The following is a 27,124-nucleotide window of genomic DNA, read 5'->3' on the forward strand; positions in this document are numbered from 1 at the left end:
TCAATTGTTTGCAAACTGGCCACATTTCACCTACCTAGTAGTTCCGTGTCTGCATTCAAGATGTGCCCTGTGTTAGCACTAGATAGATGGTAGACACACGAAGGATGGAATGTCTGAGATTGAAGACGGCCCCTTACTTTAGACACGGGGAAATCAAGATTCAGAGAGTTTAGGCCAAGTAAACTTAGGCCACGTCAAAATTAAAAAAAAAAAAAAATCAAAACAAAGACACAAAACACATCGTGGTAGAAAAAGCACAGGAAGCCAGGTCTCTCGCCTCCCACCATTCAGCCGGTCCACAAAACGACCCTGTGACATACGCAGCTCAATCTAGCTGGCAGCCTTCTACCGTAGCATTTTAATGTTCAACCACGAGGTCGCAGGCTGGTAAAGGAAGTGCACACCCCGGACCTCGCACCTCCCTAGCGCCGAAAACCAAAAGCAGTTTGCTGCCTGGGCCGCAGCCGCCTCCCGGACCCCGGCCCCGCTGACCGCAGTCTCGCGAGACTAGCGGTCGCGGCGAGCAGGGTGCGGAACCTCCCGGAAGTGGGCGAGGGGACCTGTCAGCTCCCACCCGGGCGTGTGGGGAACTTGAGGCCCGGTGGGTCGAGGGTCTTCTCCGGGACCGGCGCGAGGCGGAGTCACGGAGAAGCTCTCTGTCATTCACACAGCGGCCTTATCCCTGGCCCGGCTGCCGCCGCCCCGCCCTTTGCCCTTCACGGCGCCCGGCCCTCCTTGTCTGGGGCTGCTTTTTGCGCCTGGGCAGCCTGCCTTTCCCCGTTTGCTTTCCTTCCCGTCTCCTCCCCCGACTCCAACACCAGAGTCGCGGGTCCTGCAGTGTCCCAGAAGCTGCACGTATAACTTGCTCCGTGTAAGTGCTAGGAATGCCGCTGGTCTCTCAGGGAAATGGGTTCTTTCTATCTATAGCTCCGTCTGTACATCGTATGTCTGCAGCAGCTATTCCAGGGGCAACAACTGCTTCCCTCTGTTCTCATCTCCCCATTGGTGGCTTCCAACCCGAATTTGGGAATGGGGAGCTCTCCCACCTGTTATCTTTGAGCAGACTAATCTCTTGTAAGCAGAAGTGCCGTTTGTAGTCTTCAAAGCCCTTTGGCTTGGGACCGGGAATTTTCCCCCCACACCCAAATCCAGGCTTTCCAAAACGTATTGCTTTTCTCTGAGAATAATTCAGTTTTGTTTTGTTTTGTTTTTTTAATTGTAAGAATACAATAGTTTTGCTTTGGTCCTATTGTGCTCTAAGGGAGGAAACAACTATTTACCTTCTCAGGTCTTCTTTATAGGATTCATTCTTTCTTTTTGCTTTGCTAAGGTTAAAACACATTTAGAACATGTAAGTGCGGCTGTCAGCCTTGAGGAATTAAAGGTAATAGTTATTTTCTTGATCTTAATTCCTTTTTGTTTCATAGGGGTAACTCATTCGATTTTGGAGTTCTTTTAATTCTTCTGAAAGATTTCAAATCTTCTAAAAGCCAAAATGGGACACAGTAAACAAATTAGAATTTTACTTCTGAACGAAATGGAAAAGCTGGAAAAGACCCTCTTCAGACTTGAACAAGGTCAGTAGCAAGTTGTTTGATTAGCTGTGTCTTTTAAATTTTTAATCTATTGTCATGCTAATTTTTTAAAACTTTAAGACAGGTAAAATTTCCAAAGACCTTTCTAAACTCAATTAGTGCAAAGACAGTGCCAAATTTTAAAAATATCACTAACGAAAGTTGATTTTAGTTATAAAGTTGAAAATGTTATATTTGTCATGTTAGGAGGATAAAATAGTTCACTTTTCTTTCCATGCTTCCACTTAAGACAGAAGTTGCATATATGATCAAGAAATTTACCATATTATTTCTATTAATTATTATAAAACTTGGTAAATTATTTCATATGTAATTTTATTTGGAGGATATCTATAGTTTTGCTTTTTCATAGCCCTCATTTTTTTCCTTTATTGAAACTTTGATTTAGTAAAACAGATCACGGAAAAAAGCAAACTGTTATTTATATATATCAAAAGCCTCTCAAATAAAAATTAAAAAAACTGATCAGGTTATGTTGAAATATATTTGAGCTTATTCTTTAGACTTTATAATTTTTCAACATTGAAAACTTTCACACTTTTTTGTGTTACTGTAACTTGTGAAGTGGAAGTTTTAATGTATGAAAAATAAAATGCAGCCCCCTTTAATAGTGCAACAGATAGATGTTGATAGTAAACACTGAGGGATTTTCGCCCTCAATATCTCAAGAGTTACATTTTTGAAGAGAAACAAATCGACCGTCAAATGTGTTACCTCCATGCCAAATCACCTTCTTCCAACTTTGGCATTTAGGATCACTGAGTACTTACTCCATTTTTGGCTTTCCTGACTCGGCACTTTCCTGGTTTTGATTTTTTTCCTACCCTCTTGAGTGCTCCTGTCTACTTGGTGGTGTCTGTTGCTGAGCTGTCTTCCTTCCTTATTTTAATTAATTGTATTTATCTGCAAGAGATCTTTTCTTCTTCTCTTCTTCTGCCCTCAAAGAATTATACATTCTCAGGGCCTCACTTGTTGCCTCCATGCTGATGGCTCTTTTTGGAAGAAGAGCCTTGAATTTTGCTTGCTTCTTAAAAGCCAGGAGTATAATGGCATGAGTAAGGAACTAGAATTTTCTTGGCTCTCCTGCTAACAACTTCTTTGACTTTGGGCAAGTCACATGAATTCTAAACATTAATTTATTTGCGAAATGAAGGTGTTAATTTCTGTTCTTCTACCTTCCTGGATGTTGAAGCTCAAAATTAATACTATATGGCTTTGAAATCCTAAACAGGTGCAAGGCATTGATAGATCACTATACCTATCTATTTTTGCACTGGATTCTTGGCTTCATCCAGTATTATGCTATAGAATAGCCTTGGGATAGCTCCACTATTGATATGCTTACATCTATCTAACATGTCCCAAACCGTCTCCTACTCCCCATTCTCAAACCTTCTTTGTTTGAGAACAAACATCCTGTTTTTTTTAAAACAAACATCCTAGGGGCTCCTGGGTGGCGCAGTCGGTTAAGCGTCCGACTTCAGCCAGGTCACGATCTCGCGGTCCGTGAGTTCGAGCCCCGCGTCGGGCTCTGGGCTGACGGCTCAGAGCCTGGAGCCTGTTTCTGATTCTGTGTCTCCCTCTCTCTCTGCCCCTCCCCCGTTCATGCTCTGTCTCTCTCTGTCCCAAAAATAAATAAACGTTGAAAAAAAAATTTTTTTAAACAAACATCCTGTTTATTTTAGTGATGTCTCCATTTTTATAGTTTCCAAGGCCAGAAACTTTGTACTCACCTTTGACAGTTTCTTCTCTTTACCTGCAATCTCTCTTTAAGCCCTGTAATTTCCTTCCAATTGTCTCTGTTTGCCTATCTCTTCCATATGCCTAAACATGGATGCTAGAATAATCTTTTATGCCATCTCTTTCTTTTTATTAATTGGTGTCTATATATAAAGTCAAATTTAAATGCCTCTGCGGGGCTTCCAAGACATTCTCTAATAGAATCCACCTTCACTAGCCAAGGTTGCATCTCATTGTTCCCCATTATTAGTGTCCTACATCTTTACAATTCCTCTGTCAATTCCCTCTCCCCTGGATTTTCTCATAGCTCACCTGACACCTTCACCCCCATCAGATTCCTCTATATCCATTAAACCCCTTTACTATCATTCTGTGTATTGCCTACCTTCAGCTAAAATTCTACCTCCTCCATGAGGTCTTTTCTTAATTTTTTTGTTATTTTCTTTCTTTGATTTCCAATCACACAATAGGCACAGAACAATTAAGTACTGAATGATGGAGCAGTGTCTCAAAGTTTATTTATCTTATAGCATCCAACTAGTTTAAGATCTGTGAGAAAAGGGAAAGTATTATAAACCTAGTACAATATATAACAGCCATTAAATCCTTGCTGATCCATTACTAAAACACTAGTTAAAGCTAGCAAAAAGTGTTAAATTCAGCCAAGCTATTTGAAGAAGGAGCTATGAAGGGTTTATAAAATAAGAATGATGTGACTGAGTCTTTAAATCTAGTTAAAACCAGTAAATTCAACCAAATGATATAAATGGGAACACGTCAATTTTTTTGTGTGCAGTAATGAGGTGATCATATTACTGTAGAAGATAATTAAAATGTGAAAGATGAAGGGACATTGGAGATAAATCATTAAGAAGGCTATTTTGAAAACACATCTGGTTAAAAATAAGGGTTGAACTACATTAGAGTCAAAAAAGGTAGCAGAGGGGCGCCTGGGTGGCGCAGTCGGTTAAGCGTCCGACTTCAGCCAGGTCACGATCTCGCGGTCCGTGAGTTCGAGCCCCGCGTCGGGCTCTGGGCTGGTGGCTCAGAGCCTGGAGCCTGTTTCCGATTCTGTGTCTCCCTCTCTCTCTGCCCCTGCCCCGTTCATGCTCTGTCTCTCTCTGTCCCAAAAATAAATAAACGTTGAAAAAAAAAAAAAAAAAGGTAGCAGAGTTCAAGACATTTTATTTTACTTTTATTTTATTATTATTATTATTATTATTATTTTAATGTTTATTTTTGAGAGAGAGAGAGAGAGAGAGAGAGAGAGAGAGAGAGAGAGAGAAATAGCATGAATGGGGGAGGAGCAGAGAGAGGAGGAGGCACAGAATCCAAAGCAGGCTCCAAGCTCTGAGCTGTCAGCACAAGAGCCTGATGTGAGATCATGACCTGAGCTGAAGTCAGACACTCAACTGAGCCACCCAGGCACCCCTTTTACAATTTTTTTTTTAAATGTTTATTTATTTATGGGGGTGGGGGGAGTAGGGGCAGAGAGAGAGAGAGACAGAGAGAGAGAGAATCCCAAGCAGGCTCTGTGCTGCCAGCACATAGCTCAGTCTTGCAAACCCCAAAATCATGACCTGAACAGAAGGCAAGAGTGGGATGGATGCTTAACCAACTGAGCCACCCAGGCGCCCCAGAGTATGAGACATTTTAAAATTCATAGGACTTAGTGAACAATTAGATGTGAAGAAAAACTCTGGCAGTTTTTGGTTCTTTCATATTTAAGTGATCACCAAGTCTCTCTTCGTTTTTCTTTTCACTTTTCCCTAAGAAAGGATTCCTCCTCATTTTCGAGGCTAATATCTCTATAGACTCTTCTAACTCAGCAAGACCAAAAAAATTTTTCTCTAGCCAAATCATAGCCTTTCCCTGTATTTCCTGTTTCATTCAGTGGCAGAATAATGAACAAAGTCAGTTTTTGCTGAACCTGGAGTTCCATTTTTATATAGGTTGGTTAAATTTCAACTTTTACCCTTTTTTTAAGAAAATACTTATAAAAGTTTATTGATTAGGAGCTTGAGCTTATATAAACTTAGTAGACGGAACAAGATGGAAAAATTTACTTCATAGTAATAGTTTAATCACTCACTTTACTAGTTGCCTGCAAGAGGGAAATGGCTAATCTGAGTAAGGTATTCCTACTGTTCTATGAGGAATAAGATAGCCACACTATGTACTGCTGTGACCTAAGCTAATTTTAGCAAACCGAGTGAGTCATTATGGAATCTGACATAGTCTAGGTATTCTAATGTTTCATTTACTGTATATAAAAATTTTAGTTTCAGAGACTTGTACTGGACATCTACAGAGTAGCTGTATACTCTTGGGACTATGCCCTGATCTATCTAGTAGAACATAGAAAGAACAGGATTTTTCTTTTCTCTTTTTTTTCTTTCATCTGTTTTTGTTTTCAAAAATTAATTACATTTGGGGGCACCTGGCTGGCTCATTCAGAAAAGCATGCAACTCTTGGTCTCAGGGTTGTGAGTTCGAGCCCCACATTGAGTGTAACGATTACTAAAAAATAAATAACTATAATAAAAAAAGATTTTTTTAAAGCAATTAAATTTTGCTAACGTATATATTGACATTGATGCTTTCAGTTTATGTATCAAATAATTTATAAACAAAAAAGACATATTCTGAGAAAATAGTAGAGGTTGTAGGTCTTGAAGGGGTTCATAGTCACACCATCACTGGTTTGTTTGTGGTATGTTGCCGTGGGTTACAATTTTACCTAATCCAGGTTAAGTAGATATACAAGTTATAATTCCTTAAATAGTAGAGTCTTTACAATATTTCATAACAAAAGGTACAATCATCATAAATGCCTCTTTTACCTCAGGATATTGTCAAACTGAAAGATGAGTTAGAAAGTGTTTGAAATTTGCTGTTTGAGATTTGTCCTTTTCAGGAATGACATGTAACTTTCAATAGTATGATACTTAGAAAATATTTTCTGAAAAAGGAAACACAATTTAGCTGTGAGGTAAACATGAGTGAGAGAGTTAACTACTTTTTGGTGAAAATTGATACCATAGAGCAGAGTTGAGCACATTTTTTCCTCTAAAAGTTCAGATAGCAAATATTTCAGCTTTGCGGGCCATTTCTTTTGCAGTTACTGCAAAAGAAATGGCAATCAGTTTTGCTCTGCCATTATATCATGAAAGCAAACATAAACAACACATAAATGAATGTGTTCCAATAAAACTTTATTTATAGAAACAGGCTGGATATGGTTTGCTGACCCTTACTGTATAGCAAGAGCATTTTGAGTATGTTATTTTAGTAACACTTCCATCATATGATTTTAGCCATAAAAATAAATACTTAGCCTTTGTAAAAAATTGATAACAAAATTTTCCAATCTGTTTAAAATCTTTCCAATAAAGGATTTTGGTTGTTTTTCAAATCATCTATTTAATATATAAATATAGAATATCTTATTAGCTTATAAAAACCATTGCTTATAACAAGGAAAATATATATTTACTACCACATTTCAACAAAAATCTTTACATAATTTGTGAGTGTGGTTGAAAAGTTAATGTCATGGATTAGTAAACATAGTCACTAAGAACTTTTTCCATTTGAATTTGGATATCTTTGTGTTTTATTTTTTCAAGTCTGATGCAATTAAACCAAATATCAATAAACAGAACTTGGAATATTTGAATTACTTTATCATAAAATATTAAACCGAGACTTAAAATTATTGAAATTTCTTTAATCACATTGCTTCCACTGACAGATATCATCAATATTAATTTTTAGTGAGAACTAAAAGATATTTTCCATCCACTAATAGATAAAATTAGTTATTTAAAATATTATTTATTTACATCTTATCCCACTTTTGTGTTTTGTGATTTATATAATCTATTAAATCATCATATGTGTATATTCTGTAAATAAATAAATATTTATGTTTAGAGAATGCTTGTCAAATTTTTTTCTGAGGGTACACCACTGATCCAAATACTGTTTTGGGATTTTGGATGAGTTTTAACCTTTGTACTACATGTTCTCTGAATCCTTGTGTAATGATAAAAAAAATATTTGCATAAACTGAACAGGGGGCAGGTTGTTTAAATATGCTCAGACAGCTAATCTCTGATGTTTTTACCTGTTCAAAATGATACTACATCTTCTATAGTAAGTTTAATCATTATTTTAGAGATGTAGATATTTTTGATTCTCACAATCACTGAGTATTAAAATTTCATGTTTCAATTCTTTGAGCAATTATTTCTCCATCTATTTCTTCATAATTGTACCTCTAACTTTAAAATGATGTTTACCCTGGGAATGCAAGCTGATGCAGCCACTCTGGAAAACAGTATGGAGGTTCCTCAAAAAACTAAAAATTAGAACTGCCTTATGACACAGCATTGCACTACTAGGCATTCATCCACGGGACCACAGGTGTGCTGTTTAAAGGGACACATGCACCCCAATGTTTATAGCAACAGTATCAACGATAGCCAAAGTATAGAAAGAGCCCAAATGTCCATCGATGGATGAATGCATAAAGAAGACGTGGTATATATATATATATATATATATATATATATATATATACACACAATGGAGTATTACTCGGCAATCAAAAAGAATGAAATCTTGCCATTTGCAACTATGTGGATGGAACTGGAGGTTATTATGCTAAGTGAAATTAGTCAGAGAAAGACAAAAATCATATGACTTCACTCATATGAGGACTTTAAGAGACAAAACAGATGAACATAAGGGAAGGGAAACAAAAATAATATAAAAACAGGGAGGGGGACAAAACAGAAGAGACTCATAAATATGGAGAACAAACTGAGGGTTGCTGGAGGGGTTATGGGAGGGGAGATGGGCTAAATGGGTAAGGGGAACTAAGGAATCCACTCCTGAAATCATTGTTGCACTATATGCTAACTAATTTGGATGTAAATTTTAATAAATAAATTAATTAATTAAAATAAAATAAAATGATGTTCACCCAATTATAAAATTACACAAGTGTGTAGGGGCACCTGGCTGACTCAGTCAGTAGAGCAGTGTGTTTTTTATACCACATCTTCTTTATCCGTTCATCAGTCGATGAACATTTGGGCTCTCTCCATAGTTTGGCTATTGTTGATAATGCTGCTATAAACACTGAGGTACATGTTTCATTCTTGTGCATATCACCATCCAGTTTTCCCAGCACTATTTGTTGAAGAGACTGTATTCCATTGGATAGTCTTTCCTGCTTTGTCAAAGATAAGTTTACCATATTCTTGTGGTTCCATTTCTGGATTTTCTATTCTATTCCATTAATCTATATGTATGATTTTGTGCCAATACTATACTGTCTTGATGACTACAGCTTGGTAATATAGCTTGAAATCCAGAATCCTCATGCATCCAGTTTTGTTTTGCTTTTTCAGAATTGCTTTGGCTATTAGGGGTCTTTTGTGGTTCTGTACAAATTTTAGGATTGTTTGTTCTAGCTTTGTGAAAAATGCTGGTGGTATTTTGGTAGGTATTGCATTAAATCTGTAGATTACAGGGGCGCCTGGGTGGCGCAGTCGGTTAAGCGTCCGACTTCAGCCAGGTCACGATCTCGCGGTCCGTGGGTTCGAGCCCCGCGTAGGGCTCTGGGCTGATGGCTCAGAGCCTGGAGCCTGTTTCCGATTCTGTGTCTCCCTCTCTCTCTGCCCCTCCCCCGTTCATGCTCTGTCTCTTTCTGTCCCAAAAATAAAAATAAACGTTGAAAAGAAAAAAAAAATAAATCTGTAGATTACTTTGGATAGTATAGACATGTTAACAGTGTTCTAGTCCATGAGCATGGAATGCTTTTCCATTTCTTTGTGTCCTCTTCAATTTCTTTCATAAGTATTCTATAATTTTCGAAGTACAGATCTTTTACCTCTTTAGTTAGGTTTATTCCTAGGTATCTTATTGGTTTTGGTGCAGTTGCAAATGGGATAGATTCCTTGATTTCTTTTTCTGCTGCTTCATTATTGGTGTATAGAAATGCAAAGGATTTCTGCATGTTGACTTTATATCCTATACTTTTCTGAATTCATGTATTAGTTCTAGCAATTATTTGGTGGAGTTTTTTGGGTTTTCTACAGAGTATCATGTCATCTGCAAATAGTGAGTTTGACTTCTTCCTTGCTAAGATGAATGCGTTTTATTTCTTTTTGTTGTCTGATTGCTGAGGCTAGGACTTCCAATACCATGTTAACTAGTAGTGGTGAGAGTGGACATCCTGGTCTTGTTCCTGACCACAGAGGAAAGGCTCTCAGTTTTTCCCCATTGAGGATGATATTAGCTGTGGGTCTTTCTTATATGACCTTCATAATGTTGAGGTATGTTTGCTCTATCCCTACTTTGTTGAGGGTTTTTATTGAGAATGGATGCTGTATTTTGTCAAATGCTTTTTCTGCATCTATTGACAGGATTGTACAGTTCTTATCCTTTCTTTTATTAATGTGGTGTATCATGGTGATTGAGTTGCAAATATTGAACCAGCCCTGGTAAATAATTCTTTTAATGTACTGTGAACTAATACATGAATTCAGAAAAGTACAGGATATAAAGTCAACATGCAGAAATCCTTTGCATTTCTATACACCAATAATGAAGCAGAAAAAGAAATCAAGGAATCTGTCCCATTTGCAATTACACCAAAAACAATAAAATACTTAGGAATGATTTGCTAATATCTTGTTGACAATTTTTGCATCCATGTTTATCAGGGATATTGGCCTGTAATTCTCCTTTTTAGTGAGGTCTTTTTCTGGTTTTGGAAGCAAGGTAATGCTGGCTTTGTAGAATGAGTTTGGAAGTTTTCCTTCTATTTCTATTTTTGGAACAGTTTGAGAAGAATAGATATTAAATCTTCTTTAAATGTCCCCTGGGAAGCCATCTAGAAAAGATTTCAATAGATCTATATAGATGCATAAAATTGACAAAACAGAATAAAAATAGCTATGTTATTAAATATATTTTGATAACATGACTTATAATGACTTTGTAATATTCTAGCTTACATAATACCATTTTTGTACCACAACTTATCTAATCATTTCCAATCATCAGATATTTGTTGTCAGTTTATTTAATTATAATAAATGAAGCTGTTATGAATATAGCCTATGTTTACATCACTGATTAATTCTTAAGAAAATACGTGTCTATATGAAATTATTAAGTCAAACATAAGCCTTATTATATTCATAGAATATTTATTCCAATTATAGAAAAATTTGTATATATAGCTACTTGGAAAAGAAAGTATAAGTTTCACTGTACAATGTGAGAAATAGAAGTGAGTCCCTGGATTTTTGCAGTTACTTAATAATACCATTTGGATAATTTGTTTCTTACTTGCTAAAACCATTTGCTATGAAAAGTTTATATTCATTATTTAGTACAATCCAAAAATATGGTTAGCAGGACTTATCACTAAATTATAATTTTTTGCAGGAATTCCTAGAACTTCCATCTCTCACATTATCCATACTGCAGTATGCCAGAGTATTCGTATTTATCTAGGCAAAGGTAGAGGTGTTTGATTGGATTACAGTAAGTTGAAAGAGTCCATCATTCTCCCAATGTCTTTTGTTGAGATATTTTGCTCATAAAGACTAGCTTATCCAGTATTTAATATTGTGGTATAGAATTTGCCATCTGTTGAACATCATTGTGAGGATTTACTTCTACAAGAGCAATTTTAGAAATGATGTGACATGACATATCTGCATGTTCTGCATTTCAGGATTTGCTTGGAATCAAACTGGCATTCATTATGTATATATAAATAGCAGTTCATGATGATGTCTATGCTTCATGTCCACCACAACAGGGTTTGTTGTAGCTTTCCCCTTGCTTATTTGTAACGTCTCTCTCTAACACTGTGAAGTCTGGGGCACCTGACTGGCTCGGTTGGAGGAGCACATGCATGACTCTTGGTCCCAGGAGTGTGACTTCAAGCCCCACAGTGAGTGTAGAGATTACTTAAATAAATAAAACTTAAAAAAAAAATAAGAAAAGAAAGGAAAAACCTGGCTTTCATCACTTTTATTTTTGAAAGATATTTTCACCGGGTATAGAATTCTAGGCTAATAGTTTTCTTCTTTAAGTTACCGTTGACCTTATAATGCAGAAAGTAGAGGCACTGACCCCTCATGCAGCCAAAAATCCAAGTATAACTTTAGACTCCCCTAAAACTTAACTATTAATAGCCTACTGTTGACCAGAAGCCTTACAGATGAAACATAGTATGTATATGTATTCCATGTTGTAATCTTACAGTAAGTAAGCTAGTGAAAAGAGAATGTTATTAAGAAAATCATAAGGAGGGGCACCTGGGTGGCTCAACTAGTTAAGCATCTGACTTCAGCTCAGGCCATGATCTCATGGTTTGTGAGTTTAAGCCCTGCATTGGCTCGCTGCTGTCAGCACAGAGCCCACTTGGATCCTCTGTCCCCCTCTCTCTGCCTCTCCCCTGCTCATGCTCTCTCTCTCTCAAAAAAATAAACTTTTTAAAAAAATGATAAGAGAAATTTTACATTTATAGGACTGTACTGTAAAAAAAAAAAAAAAAAAAAAAGTGTAATTAGACCTGTGCAGTTCAATCCCATATTGTCTAAGGATCAACTATACCTTTAAAGGTACTGTTCCACTGTCTTCTTGCTTTTGTTGTTTCCCATGAGAAATCTGCTATCATCTTTATCATTGTTCCTCTGAACTTACTGTGACATTTTCCTCCCCTCTGGCTACTTTTTTTTTTTTTTTAATTTTTTTTTTTTCAACGTTTATTTATTTTTGGGACAGAGAGAGACAGAGCATGAACGGGGGAGGGGCAGAGAGAGAGGGAGACACAGAATCGGAAACAGGCTCCAGGCTCTGAGCCATCAGCCCAGAGCCCGACGCGGGGCTCGAACTCGCGGACCGCAAGATCGTGACCTGGCTGAAGTCGGACGCTTAACCGACTGCGCCACCCAGGCGCCCCATCCCTCTGGCTACTTTTAAGATAGTCTCTTTGTCACTGGTTTTGAGCAATTTGACTTTGATGTTTCATAGTGTGATGTTTCTTGATTGGGGACTTATTGAACTTCTTTGTATCTATAAATCTGTTGTTTTTATCACATTTGGGTTTTTTTTTTATCCATTATTTCTTTAAATACTTGATATCTCCCCTTTCTTCTTCTTTGAGGACTCAAATTACCTATATATTAGGCCACTTGAATTGTTCCACAGATCAGTGATGCTTTTTCAATTTTTTAGATTCTTTTTTCTCTGTTGGTTTCATTTTGCATATTTGTGGGGTTTTTTTAATGTTTGTTTATTTTTGAGAGAGAGACAGACCATGAGCAGGGGAGGTTGCAGAGAGAGGGAGAGACAGAATCTGAAGTAGACTCCCGGCTCTGGAGCTTCCAGCACAGAGCCCGATGCGGGGCTCAAACTCATAAACCACGAGATCATGACCTGAGCCAAAGTTGAAGGCTTACCCAACTGAGCCACCCAGGTGCCCCTCATTTTCCATATTTCTATTCCTGTGTCTTGAAATTTACTAATCTTTTTTTCTGTCATGTCTCACCATCTATTCCATTTTTCATCTTAGACCTCGTAGTTTTCATTTTTAAATTTGATTTGGATCTTTTGTTTTGTTTTGTTTTTTAATATTTTCCATGTATTGACATAACTTTTTGAGCATATGGCATACAGTTATGATAACTGATGTCGTTCCTTATCTGCTAGTTCAACATCTATGTCATTCCTTGGTCAGTTTTCATTAATTGATTATTTTCTTTGTTATGGGTTCAGTTTTCTTGCTTCTTTGTGTGTCTTAGAATCTTTGTTTGGATGCCAGTCATTATGAGTTTTACCTTATTGAGTTTTACCAAAAATGCTGGGTGTTTTTGGATTCTTATAAATTTTTTTGTCTTTGTTTTGGAATGAAGTTAAGTTACTTGGAAATATCTTAATACTTTTGAGTTATACTTTTATGATTTGTTAAGCTAGTTTATGCCCTGTCTAGGGCTCTTTGTTCTCTACTCCTAAAGCAATATCCCCTGAATTTTCTACCCAATGCCTCATGAATTATGAGTTTTTCCAATCTGGCACTTGATTTTTCTAACCAAGCACTATTCCTGGTCACAGACATGCACTGATCAGTACTCTGCAACGTGCAGAAGGGAGACCTGCTGCAAATCTCTGGAGTTCTGTCTTTGGGCACTTTTCTCCTCCTCACTAACTACTCTTATCTATAAACTAGCTGCTTTGGTCTCAACAGATTCTTAACTCTATCTTCTCAGCTTAGGAAGTTAGCTGAGTTCTGCCTGGGTTTCTCTTCCTTGTGCCTCAACCTGGACATTCTTTCAAGGTAGTAAGAAGGGGGCAGTTATAGGCTTCACATTGTTTATTTTCTGTCTCTTAGGCATCACTATACTTTGTGGCCTGATGTGTAGGCTTGAAAACTCATATATGTTTTCTGATTTTTCTTGGTTTCTTCTTTCAAGTTTCAAGGAACAGCATAAATCCAATCCCTGTTATTCATTCCATCTTTGCCAGAAGCAGAAGTCTCAGGTCCTTTACAGCTTCTGTTTCCTCTATGTGGAATGCCCTACCGTAGATATCTGTGTCATCAATGCTGTTACTTCCTCTTTCTGTTTAGCAGTTTTGTATTGGATGCTGGACGTTATAAATGTTCTGTTGCCCTATCTCTGGATTTTTTTGTCTTCCTTCAAAGGAGTGATGCCCTGACAGCTCTTTCTGCCCATAGGTCCTATCCCTGTGTTTTAATAAAACCACCTTTTTTGTACCCCCCCCAAAAAAATAGAAGTGATGTCTTTTATTTTGGCATTTACATTATCTGTGGATCAGCTTAATCCTTTTGAGGATTAAGAGAGCCTCTTAACATGGGGCTCAATCCCATGAATTGTGAGATCATGACCTGAGCCAAAATCAAGAGTCTGATGCCCAACCAACTGAGCCACCCAAGCACCCCCCTTTTGCGGCTGTTTTAAGCTTTGACAGGATAGGTATAGTAGTTTTTACTCTAGGACTATATTAGCCTTGCTACATAAGACATGACTCTTTTGAATACAACAGGTGTTCAACGAAGTCTCTTCACTCTGAAAATTATAATGTCTCCCAGGCCTGAGTGAGTTCTGGGAATTGGTCAATTGATAGCTCCTAGTAGTTGTTCTTTGCCCAGCCTCATGGATTCAAACACTACTCGTGTGAGCCTGGTATTCAGGCAGACTCAAGATGACCCTTGGTAATTTTCTAGAGCTTTTTCTTTGCATGGTTTCTTCTGCACCATACTCTGCCCTGAAAATTATAGTTTCTTCACCCTCCTCAAATTCTAATCTCTGTCTCCTCAATTCAGACTACTATTCCTGCTTCCTGTGTCACAGCACAGAAAGTTCTCCTACTTTAAAGCTAGAAAATTCATAGGAATCACCATTTTCATGGGCATCACAGTCCTTCACTCCTTATTTCTGAAAACAGTTGTCTCATTTATTTCTTCTAGTTTCTCAGCGGAGGACAAATCTAATACCACTTACTCCATTATGGCCAGAAGCAGACATAATCAGAATGATATAATCAGAGTGATATAATATACAAAGTGATTTAATACACAAGTTAGGTCATGTGACTTCTCTGATCAAAACTGTTCATTGGCTCCTCATTTCATTCAGAGAAGAAACCAAATTCTTACTGTGGCCTACAAGACCATGATCCGGCCCCCCTGTTACCTTTCTTTCCTCGTATTCTACTACTTCTCCCCGAGCTTATTCCAGTGCACACATACTGAGTTTCTTGTTATTTCTGGAATCACCAAGCTTGCTTCCACCCCAAGTCCTCTTGGTTTCCTCTGCTTGGTCAATTCTTTCCATGGACGACCATGAATAGCCATGTGGCTAATAACTCCCTGACTTTTCTCTAGCTCGTCAACTTTTAATATTAAAAATTGCTACCGCCTCCCCACCATCTCTCCTTTATCCCCATTTTCCTTACACTGCTCTGATTTTTCTTTCTTCTCTTAGCATTTATCCTTCCCTGATATACAGTTGTTTCTTACTTATTTATCATGTTCATTGTTTAATGGCTGACTTCCCCCTTTAGAACTCAAGCTCCACAAGGGCAGAGATCATTGTCTATTTTGTTTCCTATACATAGTATGCACTCATGACATAATTTTTTATACTTTGTTAGATGTTTCATAAATTGAGCATTAAAAATATAGATATTAGTATGCTTCTTCTCAAAAAGTTTCTTAAGTGGTAAAAAATTCCAGTTTTAAAATTAATAAATCACAGAGATGAAGAGTACAGTGTGGGGAATATAGTCAATAATACTGTAATAACATTGTATGGTGACCACACTTACTGTGGTAAGCATTGGGTAATGTGTAGAATTGTTGAATCACTATGTTGTACACTTGAAAGTAATATAACATTGTATGTCAATTGTGCTTCGAAAATAAATAAAAAGTAAAATAAAATATTTTTTTAATTTCCTTAAGCTTAAAGATTATAATCAGCAGAAATAAATTTTCCTGCCTTCATTGGTTATTATTGCCCATCATTAATTGAATTATCTTCATGATTAAAATTTCTAAGCCTTATATTTCTTTTTTTATTAGGTTTTTAAATTTTAATTCCATATAGTTAATATACAATGTTATATTAGTTTCAGGTGTACAATAGTGATTCAACAATTCTGTACCTTACTCAGTGCTCATAAGTATACTGTTATTTGCTTTATATTTCTAACAGACTTTACTGTAGTCAGAATTTTCACATTCTGGTATCAAGATATAAAATCTTCCCAGAATCAACCATAATTTTATTTTATAGTAAAATTATGACTATAATGTGTTAATTTTTTTTTTTGCCTCCCATGGCAAAATACTTGCAATACATTATAGATGTCTCAGATACATTTTAATAGAAATAGCCTAACTTAGGCAAAACTGGGAATGTTTTGACCCTCAGAATTCCAAAAAAGACTTAAATACTAAAACATGAGGATGCAAACTAGTGTAGACATGGTGGAAAACAGTATGGAGGTTCCTCAAAAAATGAAAAATAGAACTACCATATGATCCAGAATTCCTCTACTGAATATTTACCCAAAAAATATAAAAACACTAATTTGAAAAGATTCATGCACCCGTATATTTATTTTAGCACTATTTACAGTAGCCAAATTATGGAAGCAGCCCAAGTGTCCATCAATAGATTGATAAGGAAGATACCGTATATAATGAAATATTACTCAACCATTAAAAGTAACAAAATTTTGCCATTTGCAACAACATGGATGGATCTAGAGAATATAATCCTAAGTGAAATAAGTCAGTCAGAGAAAGACAAATACCATGTGATTTCACTCTATGTGGTATTTAAGAAGCACAAAGAAAAAAAGAGACAAATTAAAAACAGATTCTTAAGTACAGAGAACAAATTGATGGTTATTAGAGTGAAGGTGGGTAAGGGGATGGGTGAAATAGGTGAAGGGGATTAAGAATACATGGGGCACCTGGATGGTTCAGTTGGTTGAGCATCTGACTCTTGGTTCTGGCTCAGGTCATAATCTCGCAGTCATGGGATCGAGCTCTGCATCAGGCTCCATGTTGAGCATGGAGCTTGCTTGACTCTCTCTCTCCCTCTCTCTGCCCTTCCCCCACTTGCTCTCTCACTCTCTGCCTCTCTCTCAAAATAAATAAACTTTAAAAAATATATTTTAGGGACACCTGGGTGGCTCAGTCGGTTAAGCGTCCGACTTCAGCTCAGGTCACGATCTCATGATCCGTGAGTTCGAGCCCCGCGTCAGGCTCTGGGCTGATGGCTCAGAGCCTGGAGCCTGTTTCAGATTCTGTGTCTCCCTCTCTCTGCCCCTCCCCCATTCATGCTCTGTCTCTCTCTGTCTCAAAAATAAATAAATGTTAAAAAAAATTTTTTTAATATATATATTTTTTAAAAATGCACTTATCATGATGAGCAATGAGTAATATATAGAATTGTTGAATCACTATATTGTACATGTGAAAATAATGTAACACTGTATGTTAACTATTCTGGAATTAGAAAGATTTCAAGTTCAGTAAAATTTCATTTTGTTTTTCACTTTAAAGCTATCCTAATTTTCTAAAAGTATTCTCAATAAACTTGAAGGCATGTTATTAAAAAGGGAAAAAAAAAAAAGAACTTGCATATCCCAAAGTAGCCATGCAAATAGGAATCAATTTCCAGGAGGAGAGGAGAGGGACAATACAGAGCAGACAGTTCTGTGTTGTATACTGTATGTTAAAATATACAATTCAGCTGAATTAGATTGCAGAATAGTTCCAAAACCAGCAGTGTTGTATATTAGCATATATATATTATATATATTATATAATATATGTATATTAGATACATATAATATATATATTTAAAACATAGTTGAGAAACCATAGTTTTTGTAAAACCTTAAATAAATCATTTATTTATTAATGTGGTAATTTAAGTTCTTACAATGAGTTTATTGAAATGTGCTTTTTGTTTAGGGTTTGAACTACAGTTCCGACTAGGCCCCACTTTACAGGGAAAAGCAGTTACTGTATTTACAAATTACCCATTTCCTGGAGAACCGTTTAATCGAGAAAAATTCCGTTCCCTGGAATGGGAAAATCCAACAGAAAGAGAAGATGATTCTGATAAATACTGTAAACTTAATCTTCAGCAAGCTGGATCATTTCAGTATTACTTCCTTCAAGGGTAAGTCAGGTGTCCTATATGTTGGGGGGAGAAAAAGTTAATTCATTCTATCTAGTTAAATTATCTAGCTTGTAAAAAAAAGTTACTATATAAACCATGGACTGCAATTTTTTACAGGATTTTTTGAGATGCAAATAGAATATGGTTCTTCAGTTCCTAGGAAGCAATTGTAAGACTCATTGCAGATTCAATTTTTTTTTTATAAGTAACCACTTGAATAGTCTTTTCGTATAACTTCATTATAAGATGCTATTTGCTTGAGTGCCCTTGTTATTACTGATAGGTATGCTTATTTTTCCTTAATGCAACATTACTAGATATTATACATACTATGTCTTTATGTAGAGATTGGAAAAAGGATAAAATAAGGCTTTTCCATTGAGTTTCATTGCAACTTTTTAAATGATTTTATGTGCTTAGAAATATATTTAAAAAAATTTTTTAATGTTTTATTTATTTTTAAGACAGAGAGAGACAGAGTATGAGTGGGGATGGGGCAAAGAGGGAGACACAGAATCTGAAGCAGGCTCCAGGCTCTGAGCTGTCAGCACAGAGCCCAACGCAGGGCTCAAACTCACGAACTGTGAGATCATGACCTGAGTCAAAGTTGGCCGCTTAACCAACTGAGCCACCCAGGTGCCTCTAGAAACATATTAAAATGGGACAATTCACCTTCCCGTTAGAGAGTCAGACTATATTAGATGAGGATTTTTTTCCTATCATTAATTCAGAAGTTCTTGTTTTGTTTTTTCCTTAGAAATGAAAAAAGTGGTGGGGGTTACATAGTTGTGGATCCTATTTTACATGTTGGTGCTGACAATCACGTGTTACCCTTGGACTGTGTTACTCTTCAGACATTTTTAGCTAAGTGTATGGGACCCTTTGATGAATGGGAAAGCAGACTTAGGGTTGCAAAAGAATCAGGTAATGTCAGCTATCTTTCCTTTCTTTCTTAAAATAAATGTAATTATCCTCTGTGATATAGATTTCAAGAGCTTTGATTCTCCTTTTAATTTTGTTTCTTAGTATATTTAGTAATAGAAATAGAATCATATAAAGTTGTTAAGACTTAAGCATTTTTAACCTGCAAAAATAGCAAATTATATCGTTCAACTTAGAAAATTAAGGAACTCTAATAATAAAATGAGATCATTATTGTATCTAAGACTTTACTTTGACATAGAAAAATTAAAAATTAGTAGTAAACTATTAAAATGTTTTGGAACATGTATTATCATTGTATATAATTTTAATTCAACATTGATTAACTGTCTTCCATGTGGAAGGTGTTTGCTGCCATACATACTGAAGGGTAATATTTTTTACTTTCAAACTGAATATAATATGAAGAAAGAAATGAGAAACTTATTGACATAACTGAAACAGAACACAAGACAGTGGAACATTAAAAGTAGGAGCAAGACATGCTGATATACTTGTATTTCTCTACATGTAAATATATCCATCCAACAAATATAAATTGAACCCTTAATAGTAACTAGGCACTGTGTACGATTTTTTCAAGTGCATTATTTCACTATCTCTGTCTTATATATGAGGACCCTGATATCCTGAAAGATTTAAGTAGACTTGCTTGAAGTCACTTATGGTATAGGTAAGATTTGAACCCTAGTCTTTGATTCCTTTTCTAGTTACATGGTTGCCTTGCTATTTGAAACTACTTAAGGGAAGTCTAAACTTATATTTTGCTTAGTTTTAGTTTGTTTGTTTGTTTGTTTTCTTACAGTGGTCTTTGTTTATTTTCTTGCATTGCAGGTTACAACATGATTCATTTTACCCCTTTACAGACTCTTGGACTATCTAGGTCATGCTACTCCCTAGCTAACCAGTTAGAATTCAGTCCTGACTTTTCAAGACCTAATAAAAAGTATACCTGGAATGATGTTGGACAGCTAGTGGAAAAATTGAAAAAGGAATGGAATATTCTTTGTATTACTGACGTTGTCTACAACCATACTGGTATGAGCTTAATTAACTGCCTCCATTAATTTTGATGAGAATATTCTATTCTGATTATTTTACTTCTTGCTGTTTTATGTAACATAAAATTTGAAAACAATGATATGTAGGTGTCCTTCAATTTAAAAATCACTTTATATAGTACCACTTTTTTTCTTTCAGAGAAAATAAGTGTTAGTTGAAGGCATATCAATACATAGTTATTTTGCATGTGATGATTATAAAAACAGGAGAGTGATCATAGAAGGGACATTTGATCACATATTTCAACTTTCATTATTAATACTTTGCAGACCAACTTGTGAATCCCATACAGCAGCAGCTCTGGTACTATAGTATATATTTGAAAAAACTGAATGACTATTTAAGGAGAAAATTATTCGTAAACTCTTAGAAGTTAAATCTAAAAATTATACCTTTTACATGTTAAAAGGGCGTATTAAAGTTAATCTGTTTGGATCTCAAGATTCTTTACTAGTATACAATTCCATAAAATGTATCAGAACTTCCCAACTGGCGATCCTCAGGGAGATGATTCCTCCTGTCATCTGTCAGACAGCTGGGCCTGGAGAAGCCACTGACCATGATCATCTTTCAATTTAATGCACTGTACCTTGCAAACATTATCTTCTCTGTGTGCCACAGTGAAAACTTCCTAATATCTTAGAAATCAGTATTCTTCACTTGAAAATTTGACATTATTGATAATTGCTTTAACATCTATAATATTATTCACATCAAGTTTATCAAAGTACATAATGACATTATATGAGTTTAGGATATGGCATATGCAGCTGTAACAGAGATAAAAATATAGTGACTTAACTCTGAAACTGTATTTATTTCCTATAAAAGATTAGATAGACATCCCAAGACTGCTGTGGTAGCTCAGTGGTGATGGGGAACTAGGTTCTTTCTCTCATGCTGCTCTCTCTCCAATAGTTTGCTTCCAACTCTTAATCAAATATGGCTGCTCCAGTTCCCAGTATCACCTCTACCTAGTGGAAATGAGGAAGGGAAGTCATGACTTTTAAGGGCATGGTCTGGTGTGTGTGTGTGTATATATAAGATATATATCTATAATTTCACAATAAATATGTGTGATATATATGTGTATATATATATTTTTTTCTCATATTTTATCAGACAGGATTCTGTTTCTTGTCACACCTTTCAATGTAGTCTGTCAGCCATGTGTACAGCTGAACCTTGGGAATTCTGTTACTAAAGGAACAAAGGGAGAAAAAAATTGGAGTATAGTAACAGTCTCTATTAGAGACTATTTCTGAAGCATTTGAGACATTCTTTGCAACATAAAAGAAGTAAACTTTGCTTCAGCCTTAAATTGGAAAGTGTTGCAAATTATAATGTGCTTTTTGTGAAATAGGTTTTCATTAAAAAATTACTGTCCAGGGGAGTCGACTTCCAGAGATTGGCAGTGTGAGGGCTTTAGAGTTCTGTACCCAGCAAAACAACTGGTAAAAATTATTTTTTAAAAGAACTGTTTAAAGTCTTTGAAAATTGTTCTAAGGGAATTCAGCATATGGAAAAGCATTTATGCAAGAAAATCTCCTAAATCTTAATAAAAGCAGTGATAATCTGTGACATTTGAACCAGGACCTGCTTCTCCCTGCCCCAGTTCAGAATGATGATAGATCTACTCCTGGCATGTGCAGGTGGGAACACAAGGTTCCTTTTCTCTCCAGCTCCCAGTTAAATGTGCAGGCTTCCAACATTTCTTATGTCCCTCCCAACTGTAGCACTCTGTTGTAGAAATTCCATTGTGAGAAAGAGCACCTGAGATGTCTGGGGCTCCCTTCCTTCATCCAACCCCTACTCATGGAGGGAAAGCTCTACCCCGTGCATGGCAGAGCAAGAATACTGGGCCCTAGTTGCCCTTGTCCCAGTTTGCTTGTGCAGTGGAGCTTCCACACCTAGAGAGGTAAGCTAAAAAAAACAGCTGTGGAGCAGTGACACAGGTATTCTGCCCAGGGGAAGAGATGTGCAGTAAGAACAGAGTAAGAACGAAATTGACTTTATTGGTACATAGCATGGGACACTGTTGAAAACAGTGGAGACTTTGGTGGTAAACAAGAGAAGGCTGGTATCAACTTGAGAGCAACATACTAAACCATAGGCCAGCTAAGTGGTCTAACCGAAAGAACCAGAGAAAGAGGCAGCTAAGAACAGCCCTCCAAGAGTCCTACAAGTCTCAAAGACTGGCCTCAGAGACTACCCCTGCCGAGGGGCCCAAATTTAATTGGATCATATTGTGGAGCGATTTATGCTTCAGCATATTATCAAAAATAATAGCACAAAAGAGTAACAGCTAAGTGTGATTCCAGTGGATGCAAGGAGCTTAACAGAGTTCAGGGAAGGAGACAGTTGAGAGAGCCCTGCTAAAAACCACCAACATCCCAGACTGAATGCAGATGGCCAAGGCTGCGCCCTCTAAGCAGCAACATCCATGGCTGCTCACCGTGCGGGAAATAGACTTCACTGAAATAGTACAGCCAAGTTACAAACAAGCAACCAACGAGACCTGGAAGGAATGGGCTCAATATCCAGAGTTGCTGCAATACATTATCTAAATTGCCCAATTTGCAACAAAAAATTGAGACATGCAAAGAAACAGCAAATGTGACCCATACGCGAGAAAAAGCAAGCGACAGAAATCGCCTTTGCAAAGTCCTAGATGTCATGCTTAGTCAGCATAGAGTTCAAAGCAATTATTATAAATGTATTTAAAGAATTAAAGGAAACCAGCTTATAGCTGTAAAGGAGAGTATATGATAGTATCAAATGGAAAATACAAGTAAATGGAAAAATTTTTTAAATAACAAATGGGAATTCTGGAGTTGAAAAGTAAATTAAAAATTCACTAGAGGTGTTCAGCAGTATATTTGAGGTGACAGAGTAAAGGATCAGTGAACAGAGTTTATACATTTTGAAGAACTGAAGAAAAATAAAACTGAACAGAGTTTCAGTAAAATGTGGGCCATGTTGAAGCACACCACATCATAGAAATGAAATGCCGGAAGGAAAAGAAAGAAAGGAATGGAAAAAACACCTCAAGTAATGGCTGAAAACTTCCCCACCTTTAAAATTTGATTAAAAACAAGCAAACAAACATGAATCTACACATCCCAAAGCTCAGTGAACTTTAAGTAACATAGACACAAAAGTAGCCACACTCAATCACATCTTAGTAAAAAAACATTTTAAAGCCAAAGATCCAGGGAATTTTGAAAGTAATGCATACCTTGTTTTATTGTGCTTTACTTTGCTGCAAGTCTATTGATGCCATTTTTCCAACAGCATTTGCTCACTTCTCATGTCTCTGTGTCACATTTTGGTAATTTTCACAATATTTCAAACTTTTCCTTATTATATTTGTTATGATGATCTGTGATTCGTGATTATGACTTACTGAAAGCTCAGATAATAGTTAGCACTTTTTAGTATCAAGGTATTTTTTATTTAAGGGATGTACATTGTTTTTTTAAGATATACTGCTATTGCACACTTAATAGACTACAGTATGGTATAAACATAACATTTGGGGGCACCTGGGTGGCTCAGTCAATTGATCATCTGACTCTTAATTTTGGCTCAGGTCATGATCCCGGGGTCATGGGATCAAGCCCCATGTCAGGCTCAAGGCTGAGCGTGGATCTCCCTCCACCCCTCTCCCCTGCTTTCTCTCTCTCTCTTTCTCTCTCTCTCTCTCTCTCTCTCTCTCTCTCTCTTCCTCTCCCCCTCCCTCCCTCTTTAAAAAAATAAATAACTTTTATGTGCATTAGGAAACAACAAAAAAGTTGTTTGACTTGCTTTATTGTGATTTTCAGTGTATTGCAATGCTCTGGATCCAAATCCACAGTATCTCTGAGGTGTGCCTGTATCTTGAAAGACAGAGGTTGTCAAAGTTATTTGAAAAAACAAGACCCAGCCATATGCTGCCTACAGGCAACACACTTTCTTTTTTATCTTTTGAATTATTTATTTATTATTGTTATATCTCCATTGTTAGCAGATCTGATGATAAAATTGACACATGGTTTATGTGTCAATAAATATTTCATTCTTTATACAAAATGCAAACATTACATTTTTTCACACTTTAGATTCAAAGATACAAATAGGTTGACAGTAAAAAGATAAATAAAGACTTATCAAGGGCTGGGAGCTTGGAGGTTCTCTTTCTGCTTGTTCCAGAGACAGCACAGTCTTGGACATACATATGGTCTTCCAGATTGCCAGAGGTGAATGTAATTTTATTTTTAAGCCTGGCTTCCCAGTATTTACCCTGGGTCACAGTAGTTTAGTGTTCACTCCATTTTTGGTTAGAGGTTGTGTTTAAGTCCCCTTTGCCAGTGAGTTGTCCTGTGTTGATGGGTCTGTATGGGATTATGGAATGTTTTCAGGTCTTTCCCATGTCCTGTTAGAATTGCTTCTGAGTGGGTGCAGCCTAGTGCACACACCCAGCCTTCTCAACAGTGTTTCCTGTGATCCCAGGAGGGCTGTCCTCTGCTTTCTCTTTCCTTGGTTCTCTCTATTAAATTTCTGTTTTGTTTGCTATGATTTTTTTTTTTTTTATCATGGAGCTACCAGTATTCTCTTAACTACTCTCTACCAAGGTCTTCGTTATTTTCAACAACACCTTAGGCATGAAGTTCTTCACTCACTGTTCCAAATAAAGTCAGTCCTTTCAGGCAGAGCCTTTCATCCTCATGAACTGTCTTTCTCCCCAAGCAAAACACTTGTGCTACTGCTCCAGAGCTGGGGATGAGACCACTTTTCCCCAAGTGCCATCTCATTCTGGGGACACTTGAGGCAGGAGATAGCAGTCCCTGGTCTTCTCAGTTGCCCTCCCCATATGGAATCTTCACCCTCCAAGTGAGCTCCAGCTCCCAGGAGGCAGTTGGAGTCCCAATATTCTTGGCCTCCCGCAGCTGGGTATAATATCCACCCTACAGGTGGGGACTAGGTGGAGGAAGGGAGCCAAGATTTTCTCTGCCTGCCTACTTGGAATGGAGCTTCTACAAAATAGGGTTGGAGGGAGTGAGAAACACAGGCAGCCTGCCTCCCCCAGCATGAAACTGTAACCCCAGACTGGGAGTTGTGGAAAGGGGGAGTCTCCATGTTGGCCATGCCTTCCCGGAGTAGAGCACCTGGCATACAGCTTCCATAACACGTGGCTGGTTGGGAGAGTTAAGGGAGAAGGTTGTAGTTCACATGCCACAGACTGTTGCTATTCTTGCCAAGATTTGGTAGATTTTCTTAAATAAATGTTTCTCCATATGCTGAAAACCCTTAGGACATTTTCCAGAGACTGTAAATGATTATATTTTATAATTTTTGCTATTTAAATTGTGGTTTTGCTCCAGAGAATGTCTGCTAAGTTCCTCACTGCACCACTCTAGAAATCCATGTTTCATTTTTTTTTTTTAATTTTTTTTTTCAACGTTTATTTATTTTTGGGACAGAGAGAGACAGAGCATGAACGGGGGAGGGGCAGAGAGAGAGGGAGACACAGAATCGGAAACAGGCTCCAGGCTCCGAGCCATCAGCCCAGAGCCTGATGCGGGGCTCGAACTCACGGACCGCGAGATCGTGACCTGGCTGAAGTCGGACGCTTAACCGACTGCGCCACCCAGGCGCCCCCATGTTTCATTTTTGATTTTGATATATATTAAGATGTAGTTTGGTTTGACCTCTCTTTCAGGTGGAATTAATGTTTAGAATTCCTTCATTTTACAGTTGATTTTGTTTCAAAAAATTGAGATAAGTAACAAAGTTTCAGGATTTTGCCATTTAAAAAATTAGGTAGCCTTAGTATTCTTAATAAATGAAAATCCTAACTAGATATAATCATCATTACATTTTTCTCCTACATCTTGAATTCTAATAATACGATGATGAATCTAGGGAAATGCAGCTTGATTCATAATTAAATAACTATTAATTTAACTTACTGCGACATCTCTGTTTCTTATATATCCTGTCTCCATCCAAGTGTTTATTATGGATATGAATAAATAATAAGTAAGTAAATTATGTACCACATTATTTACTAAATAAATGACTGAAACTAAAAATAATGATTTTTAAACTCTGCAAGGATTGTAATAGTGCTCAGCTGAGTGAATGAGGTATGAAGACATTCATCTCAGCAGAAGAACAGAGTGGTTAAGACTGCAGGGTCTGAAGAATCTTGCCCAAGTACTTTCCTGGCTGTATGACTTTGACTGAGTTACTTATCTCTCTGTGCCTCAGTTCTTCCCCTGGTAAAGGAACATAACTGTATGCCCTACATTATTGCTATAGGACATGAGGATTAATAAATTAGTGCATATAGCTGCTTAGAACAGTTCCTGGCATATGGTAGGTATTCAGTAGTTGTTACTACTGTTTGTTTCATGTACATTAACCACTCATGCTTCTCTGTGAATTCGGGGTCATTACTCTATTTCAAAGATGAAACAAAATATGTATAACTTTTATTTGTTTATTTAAAAATTAAAACACATATTCTTTAATGTTGCAAATACTTGGAATACCTTGCAGAACTCCTCTGGTTCTGATCCTAAACTTACTGATACAAATGAATGATAAGATGTAAGCTCCATCCTTGTACTCTCAGTGTGTTTCTTTTTAGCAATTTCTGAGCCTGGCTTTTATCAGTCTTACCAAAACAACAAATCTTATCAACCATTCAAGATTAGCTATCCAAAGAGGTTGCCTGTGAGAGAACTGAATTTTATTCTGTCAGAATTTTCTCTGCACAATAAAATCAAACAAACAAATAAACAAAAAAACCCACCTGTCTAGAATGAAAAAGCTCCATGAGGACAGGAGCCTTGCTCACTTTTGCTGCATAATATCCATCTCCCAAAACAGTGCCTAAGATATATCACATTTTAAGTGTAGATATATGCAGAGATATGAATGGATTTTGAGTTACTATGCTGTCCTCTGGCAGTGCTACCCATCAAGTGCCTGGGTAGATGTGCCTGGGCCTTGGCCGGAGCTGGACAGGTTTGAGATGTGGGT

General features: G+C 36.9%; 1 protein-coding gene across 2 annotated transcripts in view; it reads left to right on the forward strand.

Moving 5' to 3' along the window:
- Nucleotides 1–500: 500 nt before the first annotated feature.
- AGL (amylo-alpha-1, 6-glucosidase, 4-alpha-glucanotransferase) overlaps nt 501–27,124 on the forward strand; it is an 86,802-nt gene continuing 60,178 nt past the window's right edge. Inside the window, exons 1-5 of one of the 2 annotated variants that reach the window (XM_043575655.1) lie at nt 501–871; nt 1,428–1,577; nt 17,881–18,091; nt 18,849–19,015; nt 19,868–20,071. In XM_043575655.1, coding sequence (XP_043431590.1) covers nt 1,496–1,577; nt 17,881–18,091; nt 18,849–19,015; nt 19,868–20,071 — 664 coding nt within the window. In that variant the 5' untranslated portion in view covers nt 501–871; nt 1,428–1,495. Of the gene's footprint in view, nt 872–1,101; nt 1,352–1,427; nt 1,578–17,880; nt 18,092–18,848; nt 19,016–19,867; nt 20,072–27,124 lie in introns of those variants that run through there. The other variant, XM_043575656.1, reaches the window with a different exon arrangement.

This window comes from Prionailurus bengalensis, chromosome C1 (assembly GCF_016509475.1).
Source record: "Prionailurus bengalensis isolate Pbe53 chromosome C1, Fcat_Pben_1.1_paternal_pri, whole genome shotgun sequence".
Classification (NCBI taxonomy): Eukaryota; Metazoa; Chordata; class Mammalia; order Carnivora; family Felidae; genus Prionailurus; species Prionailurus bengalensis.